The following is a 20,957-nucleotide window of genomic DNA, read 5'->3' as shown; positions in this document are numbered from 1 at the left end:
GTGGGGAGGCGCCTAGCCTGTGAACATGCTGAGAAGCCCCCTCACTGCCATGAAGCTTGTCCTTGAGAAAAGCACACCAGACAGTAAAGCCCCTTCCTTCTACACTGTCCCCACAGCATCCTTTCCTGATGAGGCATAATATTCTAGCTGGCGAGGGAGACTTCGTGATAGCAGAAGCAGGCAGTGGATTTGGAGTCAAGGGGGCTTCTTAGGGTATGTCTTTATTATTAGAGATTGCCCCTCCTGATTATTGGATACCCTCTTGTCCCTTTTTGTGATTTTGACTTTGAATTCTGTTGTTTCATGTTAATAAGTTATAATTGACATTAGTTTCAGGTGTAGAATATAATGATTAATATTTGTATATATTGCAAAATGATTAAAGTAAGTCTAGTTAACATCTGTCACCACACAGTTATATTTTTCATGTGATGAGAACTTTTAACTTATTCTCTTAGTAACTTTAAATTATGCATTAACTAGTAACCACGCTGTTTAGTGTATGTACTTTCATTTTTGTGATATAAGAAATGAAGTTTTCTGTCATGTTGCTATCAATACTGTTTTTTAAATAGTATGTTATTGATTTTCATGTTAACAAAATGTACACAGCTTAACAGGAGTTCCATTCATTTACCTACATTGTGGTAAAAGAATGTTTTTGCCTTGCTTCTACTTCTACATCTTCCCCTTGAAACAACTTTTAATTATTGTATTATCCTGTATTTTGAAAAGTAGGTCTTTCCTCTTGATTCTTTTCCTGTTTAAATTCGTTTTTTGTTGTTGTTTATAAGGGATAGAAATGCTTCTCAGCTTTGTGGTTTGTGATTAAGTTTTCTATAGTTTCTATTATGTCTCCAAAGGAAATTTTAGTTTTTAAAACATTGTTTCCTTTGATTTATCTTTTAATCTCATTCTTCCATATTTTCTGTCTTTCATGAATATCATGGTGTAGAATTTTTAAAAATTAGACACTCCTTCCTTCATCTACATAAAGTCAAAGCATGTACCTCTTTCTATAAAGAGGGTATCCATTTCTCTTTATGGAAAACTATAAAATGGGTCACTTAGTTTTTAAAGGTTGTTCTTTCAGACTTTACATTCTAAATTGTTTTCCTTTGCTGGTAAGAGGTGTCAAGGACATTCTAGGGAGTTAAGAAAATAAACTGCCTAAAACTAATTAGCTTAAAACAAATAACACTAAAATTTTGTTTCTGCTCAACCTTAAGTGACAGATTTCCTGTTTTTCCCTACCATTATAAAAACGATTATTTAAAAGATTAAAGATTGCACTGCAGGTGTGACTGATTTAATGTTTAGGCAGTCTTCTTCATAAACATGTTTTTGTCAGATACAGCATTAGTTAGATTCAACATAAACTTGTCTGTTTTCCTTTGGTTAATATCACCAGAGTATTTTTTATTATTGTTTTTTAAACCTTTTAAAAGGCTAAAATGTCTTTGGGTCTTTTTAGATCAGCGATTTTCAACCTTTTTCATCTCATGGCACAAATAAATGAATTACTAAAATTCTGTGGCACACCAAAAAGTATGTATATTTTTTGCAGGTCTGACCAAAAAATGGGTAAAATTTGTATTGATATACAACAGACGGCTATTGTTGTGTTGGCTATTGTCATTTTTTTATTTGACAATCTAAGGGGAAAAGGTCAGTGCCCCTGACTAAATAGTCAGGTATTGCTTGTTTTAAAAATACTGTGGGCACGCTGGTTTAGATCAATGCCATGATTTATCTTCCTTCTGCAGGAGCATTTTGGGCACATTCAGTAACCTAATCATAATGTCAAATATTCTTTATTGTTCAAAATTACCTTGTTTCCTTATGGGCATGCTTAAATAATTATTACATTCACTTTTAATCAGGTTGTTCTTCCTGAGTCTTTTAGGGAGCAGGTTGTCCTATTTGTGTGAGTTAAGATCTAGGGAGAAGCATTGGTGGTAGACTAAATTCCAGGTGTAATGACCACTTTGAGGTTGGGGGATAGAAGTCAGACCAGGAAGTTTTCCTTTTGCCACAGATCTAGTTCTTCAAAAAAGTTCCTTTCTTCCATTTCCCTGTTTTGACCCCTGTTCTAGAACCAAACAGTGACCTTCTGTTGTTACTGATAAAGGTAATGTGGCTTACATCTACAGAGGGGAAAATGAACAGATCCCAGCCTACCTTATTTCTACCCTTGTTTTTTGCTCCTTCTGATAAGTGTCATTTGGGAGTTTGTCAGATTACCTTATTAACTACCCAGAATTGCCACTTTTTCGAGAAATCTCACTGGTCAGATTCCAATAGTCTCTCCTGGCCCCAATTAATCCTAACTACATTATATTCAGCAAAAACTTTGTTGCCTCCAGCATAATCACTGCATCTCATCTCTCTTTTTTTTCCTAGTGGAAATCCCAGTTTTCTATGTACAAGTTTCATTAGTCATATTAATGGGGATATAATATATAGAGGGTATGTGACTACTGCCTGTAGTCACATTGCTATCTTACCCAGAAGGCTGTTAGATGATCTTTTAGTGAACTAAAAATATCTCCTATATCCTTGCTATATATCATCTCCTAATTATTTGTTTCAGGAATCATTAAATAAAGCTCAAGAAGAGATGACCAAGCAAAAAGAAGTGATAACAGCCCAGGACAATGTAATTAAAGCTAAATATGCAGAAGTGGCAAAGCATAAGGAACAAAACAATGAGTCTCAGCTTAAAATTAAGGAACTGGACCACAACATCAGCAAACATAAACGGGAAGCTGAAGATGCTGCTGCAAAGGTATGTTTGTATTCATTATTACCCTTAATCATATTTTTGCTTCTGGGTTATTGAGATATTCCAGTAAACTGCTGGATGAAGAACTAAGTATAAATGGCAGAACTACTATGTAACATAATTTTGAAGCTTTAAAACTACGTTAACTGCTCAGTGGTGTGCATTTTTACCAATGGCACAAATGTTCTTATATTTAATTCAGGTATTCATACCAATCTACAAAGTGTTTTTACCACATATTTAATGGTCTCCCATACAAATGACTGGTTTTTCCTCCCCAGTATTCATAGAACTATTACTAATGTGTCGGTAGTAATAATACATATTCTTTACCTTATTTCACATTGGATTTAAAGACTCACAGAAATGTACATACAGGCAACTTCTGAACTTAATTGGCTTCTGGGTGTCTTTCTAAGGATCAACAGAATCAATTTTTGCATCCTCATCTGACGTTTTACCAAACAGTTGTCTTTTTTATATTATCTCGGATTTAGGTTTGTTTTTTTGTTTTTTTTTTTAATGTATTTTAATTGATATCGGATAGAGAGACAGGAACATCGGTAAGAGAGAATCATTGGTTGGCTGCACCCTGCATACCCCCTACTGCGGATCAAACCCACAGCCCATGCATGTGCCCTGACCAGGAATCAAACCCTGACATCCTGGTTCATAGGTCGACACTCAACCACTGAGCAACACCGGCTGGGCTATCTTAGGTTTTTTTGTTTTGTTTTTGGTCACTTAGTTTTAAGTATTTTAAGGAAAATACACGCTTTTGGAGAAATTAATTGCTTGGTTAATGGGATGCATCCATTAGTCTAAATAATTTACCCATTAAGTTTTCTTACAAGTATGTAACAGTTTGGTGCCTTTAAATTTTTTTTAGCATCATAAATGTACAACAGATTTAACTTCAAAAAGATCACAGTATACAAAACAGTCTCTCCACCCCCTGAAAGAGCCATATTTAGGTTAATTACTTGGTTTTAAAAAATAGTTTTTTATAGCCACATCATAATATCCTAATATTTTATTAGTATTGACTTCCCATTAGCCTTTTTGGTCATTAAAAACGCTAGTATTGGTGACTGGTAGGGAATTTTATTTACAGTTAAGGCGGTAAAGAAAGGTACCTGAAAGTGGAACTGCTAAAAAGTCAATGATCCTTTGAAATACATGGTTTATCAAATATTTATTACCAACTAGTATCAGATGCTAGATAAAAGGATGAGCAACATGTATACAGAATGCCTTCATAGAGTTTACGTATCAGTAGGGAAGACAGATTAGAAATGATCATTTTTACTTGGAAGCCTAGAGATGAGACCATACCCAGGGAATTAATAAAGAAACAAATTGATAAATATTATTCTATTAGTCAAAACTAACCTTAAACACTACATTTTTTCATTGGTTATATGAAGGATTTTTTTTTGTGTGTGCCTGGTCAAAAGAGAGTGACGGGGATGGAATCAATGTTTAGGACAGTTTCTTAGGATATAATTTGAGAAGAATTATTAGGTATCAATCAGGAATAGGCTTCCACAATTTTACCAAATCTATAACTTAAGTATTGTTATAAGAATTTTAATTTTCAGTTTTTTTTTAAATATGTTTTTATTGATTTCAGATAGAAAGAGAAAGGGAGAGAGATAGAAACATTAAGGATGAGAGAGAATCATTGATTGGCTGCCTCCTACATGCCCCCTGACTGGGAATCGAATTGTGACCTCCTGGTTCATGTGTCGACACTCAACCACTGATTCCACACCAGTTGGGCCACAGGTTGTTGTCTTTTTTTTTTTTTAAGCAATGATTGAATTTGGTAAAATCTAAAAAGCCTCATCTGACTTACATTTCATTCCAATGGAAATGTTTTACATACATACACATTATAAAAATTTCTGTGAGTTGGCTTTATTATCATGCTTAAGCGTCGGCCTGCGGACTGAAAGGTCCCAGGTTCGATTCTGGTCAAGGGCATGTACCTGGGTTGCAGGCACATCCCCAGTAGGGAGTGTGCAGGAGGCAGCTGATCGATGTTTCTCTCTCATCGATGTTTCTAACTCTCTAAAAAGCCTCATCTGACTTACATTTCATTCCAATGGAAATGTTTTACATACATACACATTATAAAAATTTCTGTGAGTTGGCTTTATTATCATGCTTAAGTAATAGATTATATTTTAAAAAACAAGAAACTTCCTAATTTCTTGGGCCTTGCTACCAGGTAAAAATACTCGTACTTACTATAGGTTGGTTCACTGTCAACAGTAAACCTCATTTTTTCAAGTGAGTTATTGTGGTGTTGTCCTCCAAAGTGTTTGACTTAAAATTAGTAAATATTTAAATGTAGCTTTATAAACAGTGATAGATCCTTCTCATTATGTGACTAGGTATCCAAAATGTTGAAAGATTATGACTGGATTAATGCAGAGAAACACCTCTTTGGACTACCCAATAGTGCCTATGATTTCAAAACTAATAACCCAAAAGAAGCTGGTCAGAGACTTCAGAAGTTGCAAGAAATGAAGGAAAAACTAGGAAGAAATGTCAACATGAGAGCTATGAATGTACTAACAGAAGCGGAAGAGCGGGTAAGTCATTTTCTTATGACTGGCAATGTTAGAACATGAATAGCATTGTAGCCTCAATGGCTCTGTATAACCTCTGAGGTGGTTATTAGGGTCAAACTTTTGCTTTATGTCTTTGGTACTTGCTTTTTCCCCTGTTTCCCTTTTCAGTTCTTTGTTTTCTTATTTCATTCTTTTTGCAATACCTTTTGTTCATATGTTCTGTTGTACCTTGAATGACTTTTCTGCTGGCTTTGCCCTTTTGTCATAAATATGTTCTACTCTTATTCTTGGTATAAATAAAAATACTTTCAGATCATGTTAACGCTTCACATTGCTATTATCATTTGTTTCACTTACCTTGAGAGGCTAAGAAAAATAAGGTATATTGCCTCCTTACCAATCTCCAGTGTATACTGGAAACATTATATAAATAGAGATTAAAACTGTTATATATGTAACCAGTGTTTTCCTAATCTGTAATTCCAGCAGCATTTTCTATTTAATGCTCTCAGTTGCTCAATAATGTTATCCATCTCCCCTACTCTGACAAAACATTTATAGTCAGCCATGTCACTAGGAAAATCCAGAGGGGAAAGCAAGCCCTATTCTTGACTAGCAGTCAGAGTAATTTTATATTATGCCCTATACCTTCTTTAATTCTACAAAATTTCATTTGAATTTGTATGATGGAGTTAATGAGAGCTCTGTAAAACTGATAATACTTAGGATGAGCTCAATTACTTTTTAGAAATTTTGCTCTAATGAGTTTAACAACTCCACAAAACTGTTGACATACAAACAGGCTAATAATGTGCATGTTGTGATTTCTATAAAATGTTCCTGCTGGTTTTCATTTCTCCATTAAAGCTTTGCAATGTACTGGGGAAGTAAATTGTTAGCCTGAATTTGTGCTGCGGAACATCATGAAACATGTTCGCTTTTATTAGATAATGATTACTGGATCTAATATTTTTTAAAAGAATTCATCAACTTCCATCTCCTTACCAGAGAGGAAAGCTCTATTATTGGTCAACAGATGGCCTTTTGTTGGTGTATTTTGTGTCTGTCTGCATACGAAACTACTACATGGAATTATGCAAGGAATAAGATAAAAACATGGAAAGAGGTTTGAGGAGTTTGGCCATAAAGAAGAGGAGCATCCAGGATGCTAGCAGGACTGGCTGGAGCTTTTAAGGGCCTTGGTATAATTATCCCTTTGCAGCCAGGCTACCTCAAATTTTTTTTCAGAAAATTTATCCATTAACCAGGAAAGGCCACTGACGATGTGATGTTGAGCTGAAACTTGAGACACCAATTAGGTCAGATGTAGAGGAAGAATGTTCAGGAAGAGAGATCAGGCTACAGTGAGTTTACCAGGTATACCGGTTAATAATGCGGGTTTTTTTCACTAGATGGAGTTACACATATGTTGATATACACTGAGTGGCCAGATTATTATGACCACCCCATCAGTACTTCATTGACACTTCCAAAAATACTGAATATTGAAAACTTTCTAAGCAAATACTCCCAAGGTTTTATTATTTTTATTATTTGCATAACTAATTCACTTCATTGTACTGATGGGGTGGTCATAATAATCTGGCCATTCAGTGTATATGTGATTTGATATGTATGCTATTTTGTCATATTGACAGCAAGCTTTAAAACTTCTATGTCAAATTTTCTGAAGGTGTTGACATCAGATATTTTTACATTTAAAAATGTTGAATTTCATGCCAAAAAAAAGCATTTGTGGGAAGTTTTAATTCATTACTTTATTTTGAAGAAAAGTGCTGCTGAAAGTTATTGAATACTTCAGGAAGCTTATGGTGAACATGCTCCATCTCAAGATACTTGTGAACGCTAGTTTAAATGCTTTAAAAGTGATGATTTTGATGTGAAAGACAAAGAATGTCCAGGTCAACCGAAAAAGTTTGAAGACCAACAATTACAAGCATTATTGGATGAAGATGGGTGCCAAACTCAAAAGCAACTTGCAGAAAGATTAAGTGTTGCTCAGCAAACAATTTCTGATCATTTACAAGCAATGGGAAAGATTTTAAAGGAAGGAAAATGGGTGCCACATCAACTGAACGAAAGACAAATAGAAACCGAAAAGTCATCAGTATAATGTTGCTTCAACGGCACAAAAGAAAGTCTTTTTTGCATCGAATTGTGACTGGCAATGAAAAGTGGAATCCCAAATGCACAAAATCATGGGTTGATCCAGGTCAACCATCAACATCGACTGCAAGGCCAAATCGCTTCGGAAAGAAGACAATGCTCTGTGGTTGGTGGGATCAGGAAGGTGTGGTGTATTATGAGGTGAAACTGTTAATACTGATCGCTCGCTACCAACAACAAATAATCAGTTTGAACCATGCTTTGATTGTAAAATGACCAGAATGGGCCAGAAGACACAGCAAAGTAATTTTGCTTCATGATTACGCACCATCACACACTTCAAAACCAGTTAAAGACATGTTAAAAAATCTTGCCTGGGAAGTATTAACCCACCCGCTGTATTCACTAGACCTTGCTCCTTCAGATTACCACTTGTTCCAATTGATGGCACATGCACTTTCTGAGCAGCACTTCAAAACATACGAAGAAGTGGAAAAATGGGTCTCTGAATGGTTTGCCTCAAAACAAGAAAAGTTCTATTGGGACAGTATCTACAAATTACCTGAAAGATGGGGGAAATATGGAGCTAGCGATGGACATTACTTTGAGTAAAGCACTTTTGATGTTTCTCTTGAAATTTTTGTGTTTTCTGTTATTACAAAGTCCGCATTATTAACCAGTACACCTGGTGTATGTTCAAGGACCTGAAGAAAGACCATATGACTGCAGCCTGCCTGGGGAAGAGTGTGATGTCAAAAAGAGAGATAAATAAAAGGCCAGATGATGTAGCATTTGTATATCATGGTGAAGAAGTGAAATTTTGTGTCACTGCTGAGATTAACCTTAAAAAGAAAGCATGCAGGACTACTTTTGAGTTTACATATGACATAGTTTTCTTTGTGTCTTGGCTTCTAGAATATTAGAAAGGGAATATTAGTGGAGTCAAAATATTTTAGGTGCTTGTCCTACAAATTCTCATCTATAATAACTAAATTTTACATATAGGTGATATAATTTAAACCAATTATAAGGAAAGTAAATGTAACTATTGGAAAGTAAATATAACTTAATACACTATATCTTTTTGGTAAATAAGAGTGTACATAATATAATCTATACAAAATAATGAAAGCTCTTTATTCCTGACTGAATTCTAGAATAGAAATAGAAAATTTTGTTTTTCCAAAAAGTATGTTTTTTTTTCTATCTTATTAGTATAATGACTTGATGAAGAAGAAGAGAATTGTAGAAAATGACAAATCCAAAATACTTGCAACTATAGAAGACCTTGACCAGAAGAAAAACCAAGCCCTGAACATTGCTTGGCAAAAGGTATTTGAACCCAAACTAGTATCATTTATTCTGTGTGAGGCAAAGATGAAGAATACTGGCAATAGGTTATACTCTAAGTTGAATTGGAAATGGCTGGTTTGTGTTTGGAGGAGGTATCGCTCATACTAAATTAAAACCTCATAGACCTCAGTCATTTTGTCCTAAAGGACTTGACTACCAATTTGCAAAGGTAAGTGTGTGTCATCCCATCATTCTCTCTTAGTCTACTTATCTGGTTCCTAGGTTATAATAATTCCTAATTCTTTATTACCCTGTTAAAGGGGACACTATTTGTCCTATTTCCTTCCCATGAGATCACAGGCTCTTATATTTGGAAGGAACCTCAGATACTGCCCGCTCACCCTCTGCTCGAGATTGGAGCAGTATTATTTTCTCATGGGGAATCTGATTGTTGGAAAGCTCTTTCTGGGCTCCTTCAATTCTACCCTCCCTTGTTCTTCTTGCCCAAACTCGGAGGTCAAATGTTAGCTCTAAGAATGTTTCCATGGTAAGATTTGCACATTCCTTACCACTTACAAATTAATAAGTATTAGGTAACACGTATTAAAAAGTAACTGTTAATTTTAAATGAATTATCTTAAAACAATTCCATAACTTTGGCAGTTATTATCCCTACTTAATACATGAAGAAAGCAAAGCTTACAAAGATGAAATAGCCTACAAAGGTCATAAAGCCAAAAGGTAGAAAAACTGGGATTTTTTTTTTCTAAATTAGTACCCAAGTTAAAACTGCCTTTTATGCCTAACTACTATCACCCTTGTTCTTTAACAACTGGGCAGAAAACAAGGAAGTTTGATATTCTCTTTTACTGGACTCTTTACTTTAAAAATCCCAGTTATCATTTTTGTTTTATGATAACTTTGGAAGATTTCAAGGATTCTCATTTATTTCCACTTCCCTGTAGATTATTATTTAGCATGTGTACAGTTGCTCTTAAAATATGCAGTCTTAGTAAATCTACATTCAGGAGCACTGCTGTGTCTAAGATTTCCTTATTACTAAAAATACTCATGAGAAATATATTTGCCTTTATTTGAATTTGGAGATTTCCCTAGAGAACCTGGGTGAGTGTGTGTGAGTGTGTACACCCTCAAATTTGTCTGAACTCTCTAAGGTTATTAGTCATGTCTTTGAGAACAGATGGCCGAATTCTCAAATCATTAAGTGTGTATGCACAAAAATTACCCAATTATAAGGTACCCTATTGGCCCTAAATCTCTGTAATCTCCTACTGTGCCATGATGAAGATAAGCCAAACAGCTTCTTTAACCTCTTTCTCTTGAATTCGAATGGTATTCCCACCCCTTGCCACCTCAACTTTGTTGGCTATGAGAAGCAGCATAGAAAGAACCATTCAACACTTTGAGCAGATCTGGTGGTTTGATTTCATGCCTCTTTCTCCTAGAGCCACCCTGATCATCCTAGGTTTTTTAAGGTTAGCTGATAACCACAGGGCTATCTTACCATACCATTCAACAGAAAACAAGTTTTATAAGAGAACATTTTGTGGCAAAAAGAAATTTTGTTTTATTTTTGCTTCTCTAACCACAAGTTGGATCTCCTATTATGTACAGTCATGTGTCTGAGGATTCCTGTATGATGGCCCACAAAACTACCAAAACTTCAGGGTAGAGTTGAGGTATAGCCTCTAGGTCCCTCTGGAAGTTAGAACAGGTAATAAACTTTCTGTAAAGGGACATATAATATTTTTTGTGTGTGTGAGAGCCAAATAGTCTCTGTTGCAACTACTAGACTCCATTATTTTAGTGCTTGCAGCCATAGAAAATACATAATTGAATGGGCATTGCTAGATTTGTCACAAGGGCCATAATTTGCCAACCCTAGTTAGAGTAACAGCAAAATGCATTGTTGGGTTACATATACACCTGTCAGTATTTGATATTTTAGGAAACTATGGTATTTTAATATCTTTTTTTTTCCCAGGTGAACAAGGACTTTGGGTCTATTTTTTCTACTCTTTTGCCTGGTGCTAATGCTATGCTTGCACCACCAGAGGGGCAAACGGTGTTGGATGGTCTGGAGTTCAAGGTTGCCTTAGGAAATACTTGGAAAGAAAACCTAACTGAACTTAGTGGTGGTCAGAGGTGAGTAATCCCTTAGGTACATTATAATTACTAATTACTCTTATTATTGCCCATCATCTCATTGTCTACCACTTATTTCAGTTTGCATCATTTAACTCTCTTTGCGTATAGAATTTAAGGAGCCTATTATGTCAGACTACCTGCCAGCTGCGAGTTTGACATGCTTGGACTACACATTTTAGTTAAAACATTTAATTAAAATGGTAGGGAAAAATGTAAGAATAATCAATTAGAAACCTAGATAAAATAGATGAAAAACAATTATTTTCAGATATTAGAAAATGAGTAGTCCGGAATATGTGCCTGAGAGAAAGTGCTGTTTCCCACCTTAAAAGCCCCACCTTTACCCCAGCTTTCCTGGAGCAATTTCTGGAATGCAGATGCAGTGAGAGAAATCCACACAAAGCCCAGTAGTCTCACTAAATTCAGGAAACAAGGATTAGAATTAAGTCTGTATTATCCCTGAAGTGAAGGCTACTATAGATGCACCTTACCAAAGTTCATTGCAGGCCTTGAAGAATAAAGCTGATCTGCATGTAACTTAATTGGTTCTCAGAACAAGGTCCAACACTCTTTAAAGAAAGACAACAAAACTGAGACTCTGAACAGTGTGCAGCATCTAATAAAAATTACTAGACAGATATTAAGAAAAAATGTGATTCATACCCTAGAGAAAAAATCAGTGGAAACAGACCTAGTAATGATAGGTGATAAAACTAGCAGATTAGAAAGGTAAATAGTTACATTAACCATTTCCAAAAATGACAAAGAATGTGATGAGAGAAATGGAAACGTAAGGATTTGATCCCAGTAGAACTGTACAGGTTAAGGATGTTCTGAGGTGAAAGGAAAATGGTACCCAATAGAAAGTGAGACCTCCATAAAAGAATGGGGTTCAGGGAAGTTTCTCCCAGCCTTTCTTGGTGATTCAGACAGTCAGTACCAGGAGAAATTGATACGGTCATATGGCCTGACTCCTTACCTACACAGAACCAAGTAATTAAAACTTCCTAAGACAAAATTGTGATTGAATGTTTACATAATTGAAGATGGTTGGTTATTAATATTTCTCCCGCAAGAGGTATAGTCCATAGTCCTTGAATTATTCTCACATGCCCCATAATGCCATCTTATGTACATGGAAAATACTAATACCTGTTAATTTCCTTATGAAATCCTTTGTCGTTTTTATTAAAATAGCAAGCCCTATTTTTCATTAATAAAATTCGTAATTTTTTTCTATTGCCTGTCAACCAAAATTGAATTCCACAGTTTAGATCAGGAGTCCTCAAACTTTTTAAACAGGGGGCCAGTTCACTGTCCCTCAGACCGTTGGAGGGCCGGACTATAGTTTAAAAAAAAACTATGAACAAATTCCTATGCACACTGTACCTATCTTATTTTGAAGTAAAAAACCAAAACGGGAACAAATACAATATTTGTATTTGCATGTGGCCCGCCGGCCGTAGTTTGAGGACCCCTGGTTTAGATCCTAGTCATCTGTTTTTGCCAAAGTCCTAGAAAATATTTTGAGGAAAATATAAAATGCATGTTTATTTTGTTATTGGGACCTAAAAATTATTTCCATAATTAAGATGAGAATAAAATTATTTGTAACAATACCACTATTCAGCAAAGTAGTTTAACTCCTGGTGTGGGTTTTTTGTTTTTCTAAAACTCAGTGCCTTAAACATTTGGCACAGAGGAAGCAAACGGAAAATAATTTTAGGTTGTTAGAATGACCTCAGCTACCTGCCATAGAGGCACATTTCACTCTGTTACTTGTTTTTTATTGTACCATTCATTCATTTTCTTTGCTAGACATTTTGATTTCACCTCCTAGACCCCCTCTGCTTGTGCACATTTTCCCCACTTGTTTCTTAATATCTATTGGAATACAGTAAGCATTAAAGTGACAATTCATTTTAGTGCTGCATATAGGAGATATTTGATATTATAGAAAAAGTGTGTTACACATTCTCTTGTAATTTTCTAAGGTTGAATAATTATATTTTGTATTAAAATACAAATTATTACAGTTCTTTATATCAGATTAGAATGAAAATAGCTACCAGTTAAAGGGAATGGTTAGCTAGAAGAGGACTTTAAAAGAGCTACAGAATCTAAGAGTGGGTGTCACAACAAATTTTAAATAGAAGAAAAAAAAAAATATATATATATATATATAGAGAGAGAGAGAGATTTATTACAAGGAATTGGCTCATTTTATTGTGGAGGCTGAGAAGTCCCACCGTTTGCTGTTTGCAAACTAGAGACCCAAGAAAGCCAGTGGTATTTCAGTCTGAGCGTGAAGACCTGAGAACCAGGAACAGCCAGGGCAGAAATATTCATGTCCCAACTCAAGTAATCAGCAGGGAGGGAAGAATTCTTTCCTCTACCTTTTTACTATTCAGGCCTTCAGCAGACTGACTACTGTCCACCCACATTGTGGTGGGCAGACTGCTTTACTGAGTTCCCATTCAAATGCTAATTTCATCCAGAAATGATGTTTAGCCAGACATCTGGGCATCCTGTGATTCAATAAAGTTGACAGAATTAACCATCCCATAAGGATTGCTTAAACCTCTGGCACTGTGAAGTACTTAGCGTAATGGGCCATAATCTATTCAGCGTACTCAAATAGTGCCAATAAAAAAATGGATAGAGTTTGTGTGTGCACATGTATGCATACACAGTAAAAGTTTGAAAGAGGGCACCTAAGCTAGTTACACTATTACCAAGACAGTAGCTGTTACTTAACAAGTGTATATAGCCCTCACTCATCTGCCACCTAGGCATCTAATGCAATTGTGGAAGGAAATAAACTATTAACACTTATTATGTTTTCTTAAAGATAGGTGCCAAATATGATATCCTAATTATTTGGAAAGAAGAATATACCAGTAAACCTGTTCTAAAAATAAAACTCACTGGGGAAAGGAAAAAATGAAAGGCTTAAAATGAAAGACATTTTGATATAAGTGTTGAAGTTTGAAACTTAAGGTTCTTTTTTTCTGTGACTATCTTTTAGCTAAAATCTGTACTTTTCATAATGCCAGGGTTCTTGTTCCAGCATCTAGAAGGGTTCAGCAATCTGGAGAAGGGCTGTGTGTAACTTAATAAAAGAGTCCAGAGATGAACCATAACTTTGAAAGGCATTTGGGGGTCAGAGGAGCCTAGCTAAAGAAACTAAGATTTCCTCCTCTCAGGACCCCATGCTTTTTATTAACACAAATTGTCCTGAGGCGAGGCAGAGCTATACACATCAAAGGGTCAGGTTTCATTTACAGAGTCCATTGTCAGATTGGAAGAATTTGCCTACGGCTGTTCAGGTGTTTGGCCAGTAGGAGGCAGTAACATGTAGATTAAGATGCCCTGAGGTGTCTGGCAGCAAGCAGTCATTCCTTTTGCAGTGGTTCTCAACCTTCCTAATGCCGTGACCCTTTAATACAGTTCCTCATATTGTGGTGACCCCCAATCTCGTTACAAATTGAACATAATTAAAGCATAGTGATTAATCACAAAAACAATATGTAATTATATATGTGTTTTCTGATGGTCTTAGGCAACCCCTGTGAAAGGGTCGTGCGACCCCCAAAGGGGTTGCAACCCACAGGTTGAGAACCGCTGCTTTTCAGGTTTGGGGAAATGCCTTTAGCCACTCCCAACAGGTGACAACATATGTGACTCAGCCCTTGTTGAGTTCCCAAGTTTCATCAACCTTTCGATGAAACTCTTGCAATTATGACATGCTGGAACTGGCTTCTGGCATCATAATAAGAGCATAGCAGATTTGCTTCAGTTCTTTGGTAAAAAGTGGTAAAAATCAAGTTTTGACAGCTTTCTGTACACTTTTCTTAGGTCATTGGTGGCTTTGTCATTAATATTGTCCATGCTCCTCTTCAAACCTGCTCCAATTTACATCCTGGATGAGGTCGATGCAGCCCTGGATCTTTCTCACACCCAGAACATTGGGCAGATGCTGCGTACTCATTTCACACATTCTCAGGTAAGAACCAGACAGAATGTCTTCATTTTTAAAAAAGATAAAGAAAGTCTGAGTATTAGTATTTGTTTTTCTAAAACTATTCTTTAGTAGTGGTCACCATTAATAAGATTTAAGATTGAGGAATATTAAAGCATTGTATATTTCTTTACATATTTATCAATATTCAGATGGGTTTAGAATGAAAGAGTTGAGTTTGGTCTCCTATTAAAGAAAAAGCCAGACATTACAATTGTTGTAGCATGAAGGAGAATCTAATATTTTCCTAGTTAGAAATTAATTTAGGTTTAAATGTAATTTTTCTAGATAGCTGCCAGAGGTGCAGTCAGAACAAACATGTTTCAGAGATGTATGCCTAGGTATCAGAACATCATGTGGCACTTGGTAGGGTACTCTATTTCTCCTGGCTAGACAGTAGAGGCAGCCCCTTTAAGTTAAGAACTGTTTGTTTGTGTTGAACTGCAGCTGCCAAATATGGTTTATAGATCATGCATTATACAACTCGGGTCTTCACTTACCATAGTTACCATAGACTATTTATTATGGCAGTTATTTGCAGACAACAGTGAATTGGTACCTATTAATCATACAAATATAAATGTTCCATTTGAGCTCGTGGAAATGCTGTAGGAACTTCAGACCTTGGTAGTATTAAAATATTTCACTAGGGCATTTAGAGCTAACAACAAAATAGTTGTCAGCTACAGAAGACCAACAAGCTGTCAAGCAGCAGGAAATGTAAACCTGGATAATGAAGCCATCAAGGTAAAATTAAGAGACTCTTAAAACGAATATGAAAAGCTAGAATAAGCTTAGATGTCTAATATTATAACTAGTTGCTACCTGCATTTGAGGGTGTGAGTTTAAAGAATCAAAATATCTCCAAATAATTATTTAACCTCATTAGTTTTAAAAAGTGAACTTCTTTAAGAATAAGAATATAATAAAAAGTATCTTTTATGCTTTTTTCTATTCCCTTTAGTTCATTGTGGTGTCCCTAAAGGAAGGTATGTTCAACAATGCAAACGTCCTTTTCAAAACCAAGTTTGTGGATGGTGTTTCTACAGTAGCCAGATTTACTCAGTGTCAGAATGGAAAGGTCCCAAAGGAAACCAAGGCCAAGGCAAAAGGACCCAAGTGATCACATGTGGAAGTTTAAAGTATGAATTTACTTCTTCACCTTGACCTGCTTTTTAAACAGACTAAGAACCTGGGATTTATCTTGTTTGTTTATATAAAGATTTAATGTTTTTTATTACTTGATCCATATTTTCTCTTCCCTTATATAATCACTTATAAATGAACATGATTTCTCTTTTCTTAATTAGTTTAACTATGGTCCAATTACTGTGATTGTGATTTTATGCATGTCATCAATTATTTTTCTTACACAAGTCTTGTAGAGAAGAAAGCCTGAGATACCTGTTTGGTGGGAAATTCCATTTGTAAAAGCAAAAATACAAAGAAACAGGTAAAATTAGATTATGGGATAAATATAGCTGATAATCAGCTTTTAGTTTAATTCCTAAGATAATATTAATGTATTTTCTATTGCTAATAAAGTCATTAGGTGAGGAAGAATTAAAAAGCAAGGAGCTGGACCAACAACGGGAACACAGAGCAAGGTGTTAGGCACATTCTGAGCTATTTGTGGTTAGTTCCTTGAGAACACAATGCTAGATCCCCGATTCAGACTCAAATGACAGAAATCAAGACCTATTTCCCATTTTGTGATGTTTGAATATCATGTTTCTAGAGGCTCAGTAATTGATCTGTACATGCGTACATTTTTAAAAAATCTTTATAAATATTTCCGTAGGAGTTTAGGAGAAAGGTATGTTGCTTGCTGTTCTCTGGTGCAAGTTTATCTGAAGTCTCCCAATACTTCTGTCAGCCTTTTCATAATCTAATCAATAACAATCTATTGGTGGATGTGAATGTAGAAGCCAACAGACCAAATAAAATTTACCTTTTTCTTCAGTCTAAGATATTTGTAAGTAAATTAGATCCATCTGTTTAACCAAAAGAACTCAAAATTTGATTGTTTCTTAGTGTCTTCTACTCTCCAGTTCAAAAGATTGTGCTGACAAACAACCTAAGAATAGTTGTTAGTGTCTATAGGTATATTATCAGTGTCTCCAAACTCTGAATCTTGAGAGCTCTGACATGATCTCATCTGATCTTGGGTATATTATTTTGATCCCACATCCCTTCATATTTCAGTTCTAATTCCTTTGTTTTTCCTTTCCCTAATATATGCTCATACTTCTTGGCCATGTGTTTAATATTTTTCATTCTTCATTTTTATACATATGTGAGGATGTCCGATAGCACCCAGGTAACTGATATTATGGGATACCTTGAAAAGGATTGAATCTGGAATTAGTCCTGACTACTGTGGGAGGCTAGGGGAGTACTAGTAAATGCTGAGTTACAGGAAGCCCAATATCACATAGAACAGACATAAGAAAATTTTTATTTTCTCTCAAATGCATTGCAAATATTTGCCAAAACAGTTTACACTGTCACAATATAGTATACCTGTTGGCCACAGCCTAGTCAGCAAGGCTGTTAATTTTAGTACTTATAAATTACTAGTTATAAAATGGCACTTCATTGTTATTTAACTAGTATTGTGTAAATAACCCGTGGGGTGAGTATTGTTGCCATGTGTACTAATTTTCTTTCCTTTGCTACAAATTATCTATTTGTTTGCTTTCCTAATTTTTGTCATTTGCTCTTTGATGAAAATCTTCAAACATTAAATAATGTTGTTATTCTTTGATTAGAGGGAGGACATTAAGTGGGATGGGGACATTATTTCATACATTCGCAATAATATGAGTAACTAATATTTATTGAGCTCTATCTATACATTAGACACTATTCTCACATGCACATATTTTCATTTTTAATCCATTAATGACCCAGTGGAGTCAGTACTGTTGATGTCAGGATTATATAATTGAGGAAACTGAATTGAGCAGAGAAGTTAAACTTGCCCACAGTGATAACACAGTTCAGTGGCAGAGCCAAGATACAAATGCTGGCAGTTGGTTTCCAGAATCTATGAGGTACTACTGCCTGACAGCTTAAACATTTGTGTTTGTACATAATACATTTAAAAGGTACCTACATGAGCAGGATGTACAACATGTGAATTATCTAGAGGAAGAATCTCAAACGTTTGAAGACAGTTTTTTAGTTTTAGCATTTCAAGTACACTAACAACAAATGCAAAAGAACAGACTTGAGAATCCCTCTTCCAATGTTGTGGGGTTCCCACAGTCATGTCAGCTTCAGTCAGGGCAGCTTTATTTCTTTTTTATCATGTAACTTCTTTATAGCCCGTTACTATTACGAATTAGGTTGCTTAATTTCTTTACTATTAAACCAGTCTTGTGTCCTTGGAATAACCCCCACTTGCTCCTATTGTCTAGTTCTTTTTATGTATTGCTGGATTCAATTTGCTAATAATTTGGTCATGACACTTATGTTTTCATGAGTGGCATTGGTCTATAGGCTTTTTTTTTTTCTTACGGCCTTTATTTGGTTCCAGGGTAATGAATTGGGAAATGTTTTTAATTTTTTGGAGTGTATTTAACTTTCAATTACAATGGGGGTTTTCCAGGTAGTTTTTCTTAACTGATTGTTTAATTTTGTTATGGTCAGGGTATATCATTTTAATTTTTAAAAAATTAGAAAGAAAATGATAGATTTAAATGCTTCTCTTAGAAAACAATGAGGTACAAGTTCAGTGGTCTAAGGTTCTACTTTAAGCTATATCTTTAAGGTAAGAACAAAGTAAACCCAAATTAAATAGATGGAAATAAAATAAAGGGTAGAAATCAGCAACATGTAAAACAAAAACAGTGGAGGAAAAAAAAAAATCAATGAAACCAACATCTAGTTCTCAAAAGAGCAACAAAATTGGAATATTTCTAATTTGACCAAGTAAACCAGAGAGATTAGAATCACTAGTATCAGGAATGAAATTAGAGTTGCCACTATGGATCCTTACCTAAAGGATACAAAATCATGACCATTTTTTATGCCAATAAATTCAATAATTTGGACAAGATTGAAAAACTATTAGAAAAATAAAACTCACCAAAACTGGCACAAGGATATAGAAAACCTGAATAGCCTCACATCTGTTAATGCAGTTGAAAATTATCTTCCCACAAAGAGAACTCCAATATTATATGGTTTTACTTGTAAATTTTACCATTCAAGGAAGAAATAACATCAGTGTTACACAAAGTCTTATAGAAAACAGATGGAGAGGGACTACCTCCAACTTGTTTTGTGAGACCAGTGTTACTCTAATACAAAAACTTGACAAAGACGTTGCAAAACAAAATTATAGGGCTGTAGTCCGCAAACAAAAATTCTGAAAATATTAGCAAATTGAATCTAACATCATCTATAAAAGATAAGCCATTTTCAAGTTGTTTTCAACAGATGGTACTGACAGATATTTACACAGAGAAATAAACACTGACCCTTCAGACACATGTAAAGGCATCAAGCACAAACTGCTGGTAGAACTGTGCCATTTTCATGGTCGTGTATCCGAATGCTTTTGAATGGCAGTTTCACTTCAGAGTGTCTGATGGAACTGTACAAATTATTTTTTATATCAACCTGCTGAGTACATGGCTTTAATAATTGGAATGACAAAATGGGAATTATGCATAAGTACTTCTGCATACCAAATCATGATGTGTATTTTGCAAAAATGCAATTATGTCACTTGGGGTCTGAAGTATCCACTTCTTTATTTTTCCCCACGGAATACCATTTTTACTTGAACATAAGACTAAGACAAATATGGTTATTAAGTCTATGGTATTTGGTAGACATTTCTCAAAACTGAACAAAGTCAGTCTGCCATAAGAACCTGACATATTTGTTGCAAGTAAGAAAATTGTGCTTTCAAGTGTAAATTAGAATTTTGGCAAGCTTGTATTCATCATTGTGAACTTGACATCTTCTCATACTTAAAAGACTTCTTGCCCTGGCGGTGTGGCTCAGTGGTTGAGCATCAGCCCATGCACCAGGAGGTTGCAGGTTTGACTTTTGGTCAGGGCACATGCCCAGGTTGTGTGCTCGATCCCCAGCAGGGGGTGTGCAGGAGGCAGTGATAGCTGTTGATGTTTCTCTCTCCATGTTTCTATCTCTCCCTCTCTCATTCTCTCTAATAAAAACAGTTTAAAAAAAAAAACTTTTCTCATAACTGGTAGTAATAGTAACGGGGTTTTTAAATATTGTATTATGAAATGTGTTAACATTTTGAAGATCTGCATCACCTGGTGAATGGTATTTTCCACCCTCCAATGTGCAATGCTAGAAAATCCTGCCTGGGTGAAATAGCCATTATAAGTATAGTGAAGACCAATGGGTTTTAATGTTAGAGTATGAGAACTTTATTGGTATGGTTCAAATTCCACATTGCAACTAACTTTTAAGAAGCTATTGACTCATTTTGTTCTTAGTATCAAGAAAGAATATTAAATTATCTAATGCCATATATTCTCAACTACTCATTCTCAACTCTGGATGGGAAACTAGGAAGTGGCTGGGGCAGTGGGCACTTGGGCAGGATTTAAACTCAGACTGGCTGAAGAGCCCGTACTCTTAGCCATTATAGCAAGCTCCGAGTTAGGTACACTCTTGGGTTTGTGCATGGAGCCGAGATAGCATTCCCATTATGCCTTGCATAGACCCTGATCATGCATGGGTGGGAGCAAGGAGAGAGAGATTTAAATACATTGTAGAGAAAAAGGTTGCAGTTTAGTTCTAAGGCTCATGCTAGTGCAGTGATGGCGAACCTTTTGAGCTCGGCGTGTCAGCATTTTGAAAAACCCTAACTTAATTCTGGTGCCGTGTCACATATAGAAATTTTTTGATATTTGCAACAATAGTAAAACAAAGACTTATATTTTTGATATTTATTCTATATATTTAAATGCCATTTAACAAAGAAAAATCAACCAAA

General features: G+C 35.4%; 1 protein-coding gene across 1 annotated transcript in view; it reads left to right on the top strand.

Moving 5' to 3' along the window:
* The window catches only part of SMC2 (structural maintenance of chromosomes 2), a 50,809-nt gene extending 33,084 nt beyond the window's left edge, over positions 1-17,725 (top strand). Inside the window, exons 17-22 of the mRNA XM_023753227.1 lie at positions 2,594-2,788; positions 5,185-5,385; positions 8,707-8,823; positions 10,790-10,950; positions 14,812-14,959; positions 15,939-17,725. Coding sequence (XP_023608995.1) covers positions 2,594-2,788; positions 5,185-5,385; positions 8,707-8,823; positions 10,790-10,950; positions 14,812-14,959; positions 15,939-16,097 — 981 coding nt within the window. The 3' untranslated portion in view covers positions 16,098-17,725. The remainder of the gene's footprint in view (positions 1-2,593; positions 2,789-5,184; positions 5,386-8,706; positions 8,824-10,789; positions 10,951-14,811; positions 14,960-15,938) is intronic.
* Positions 17,726-20,957: the final 3,232 nt, after the last annotated feature.

This window comes from Myotis lucifugus, unplaced genomic scaffold, assembly GCF_000147115.1.
Source record: "Myotis lucifugus unplaced genomic scaffold, Myoluc2.0 scaffold_43, whole genome shotgun sequence".
NCBI classification, from domain to species: domain Eukaryota; kingdom Metazoa; phylum Chordata; class Mammalia; order Chiroptera; family Vespertilionidae; genus Myotis; species Myotis lucifugus.
This window is presented reverse-complemented; position numbering and strand designations above follow the sequence as displayed.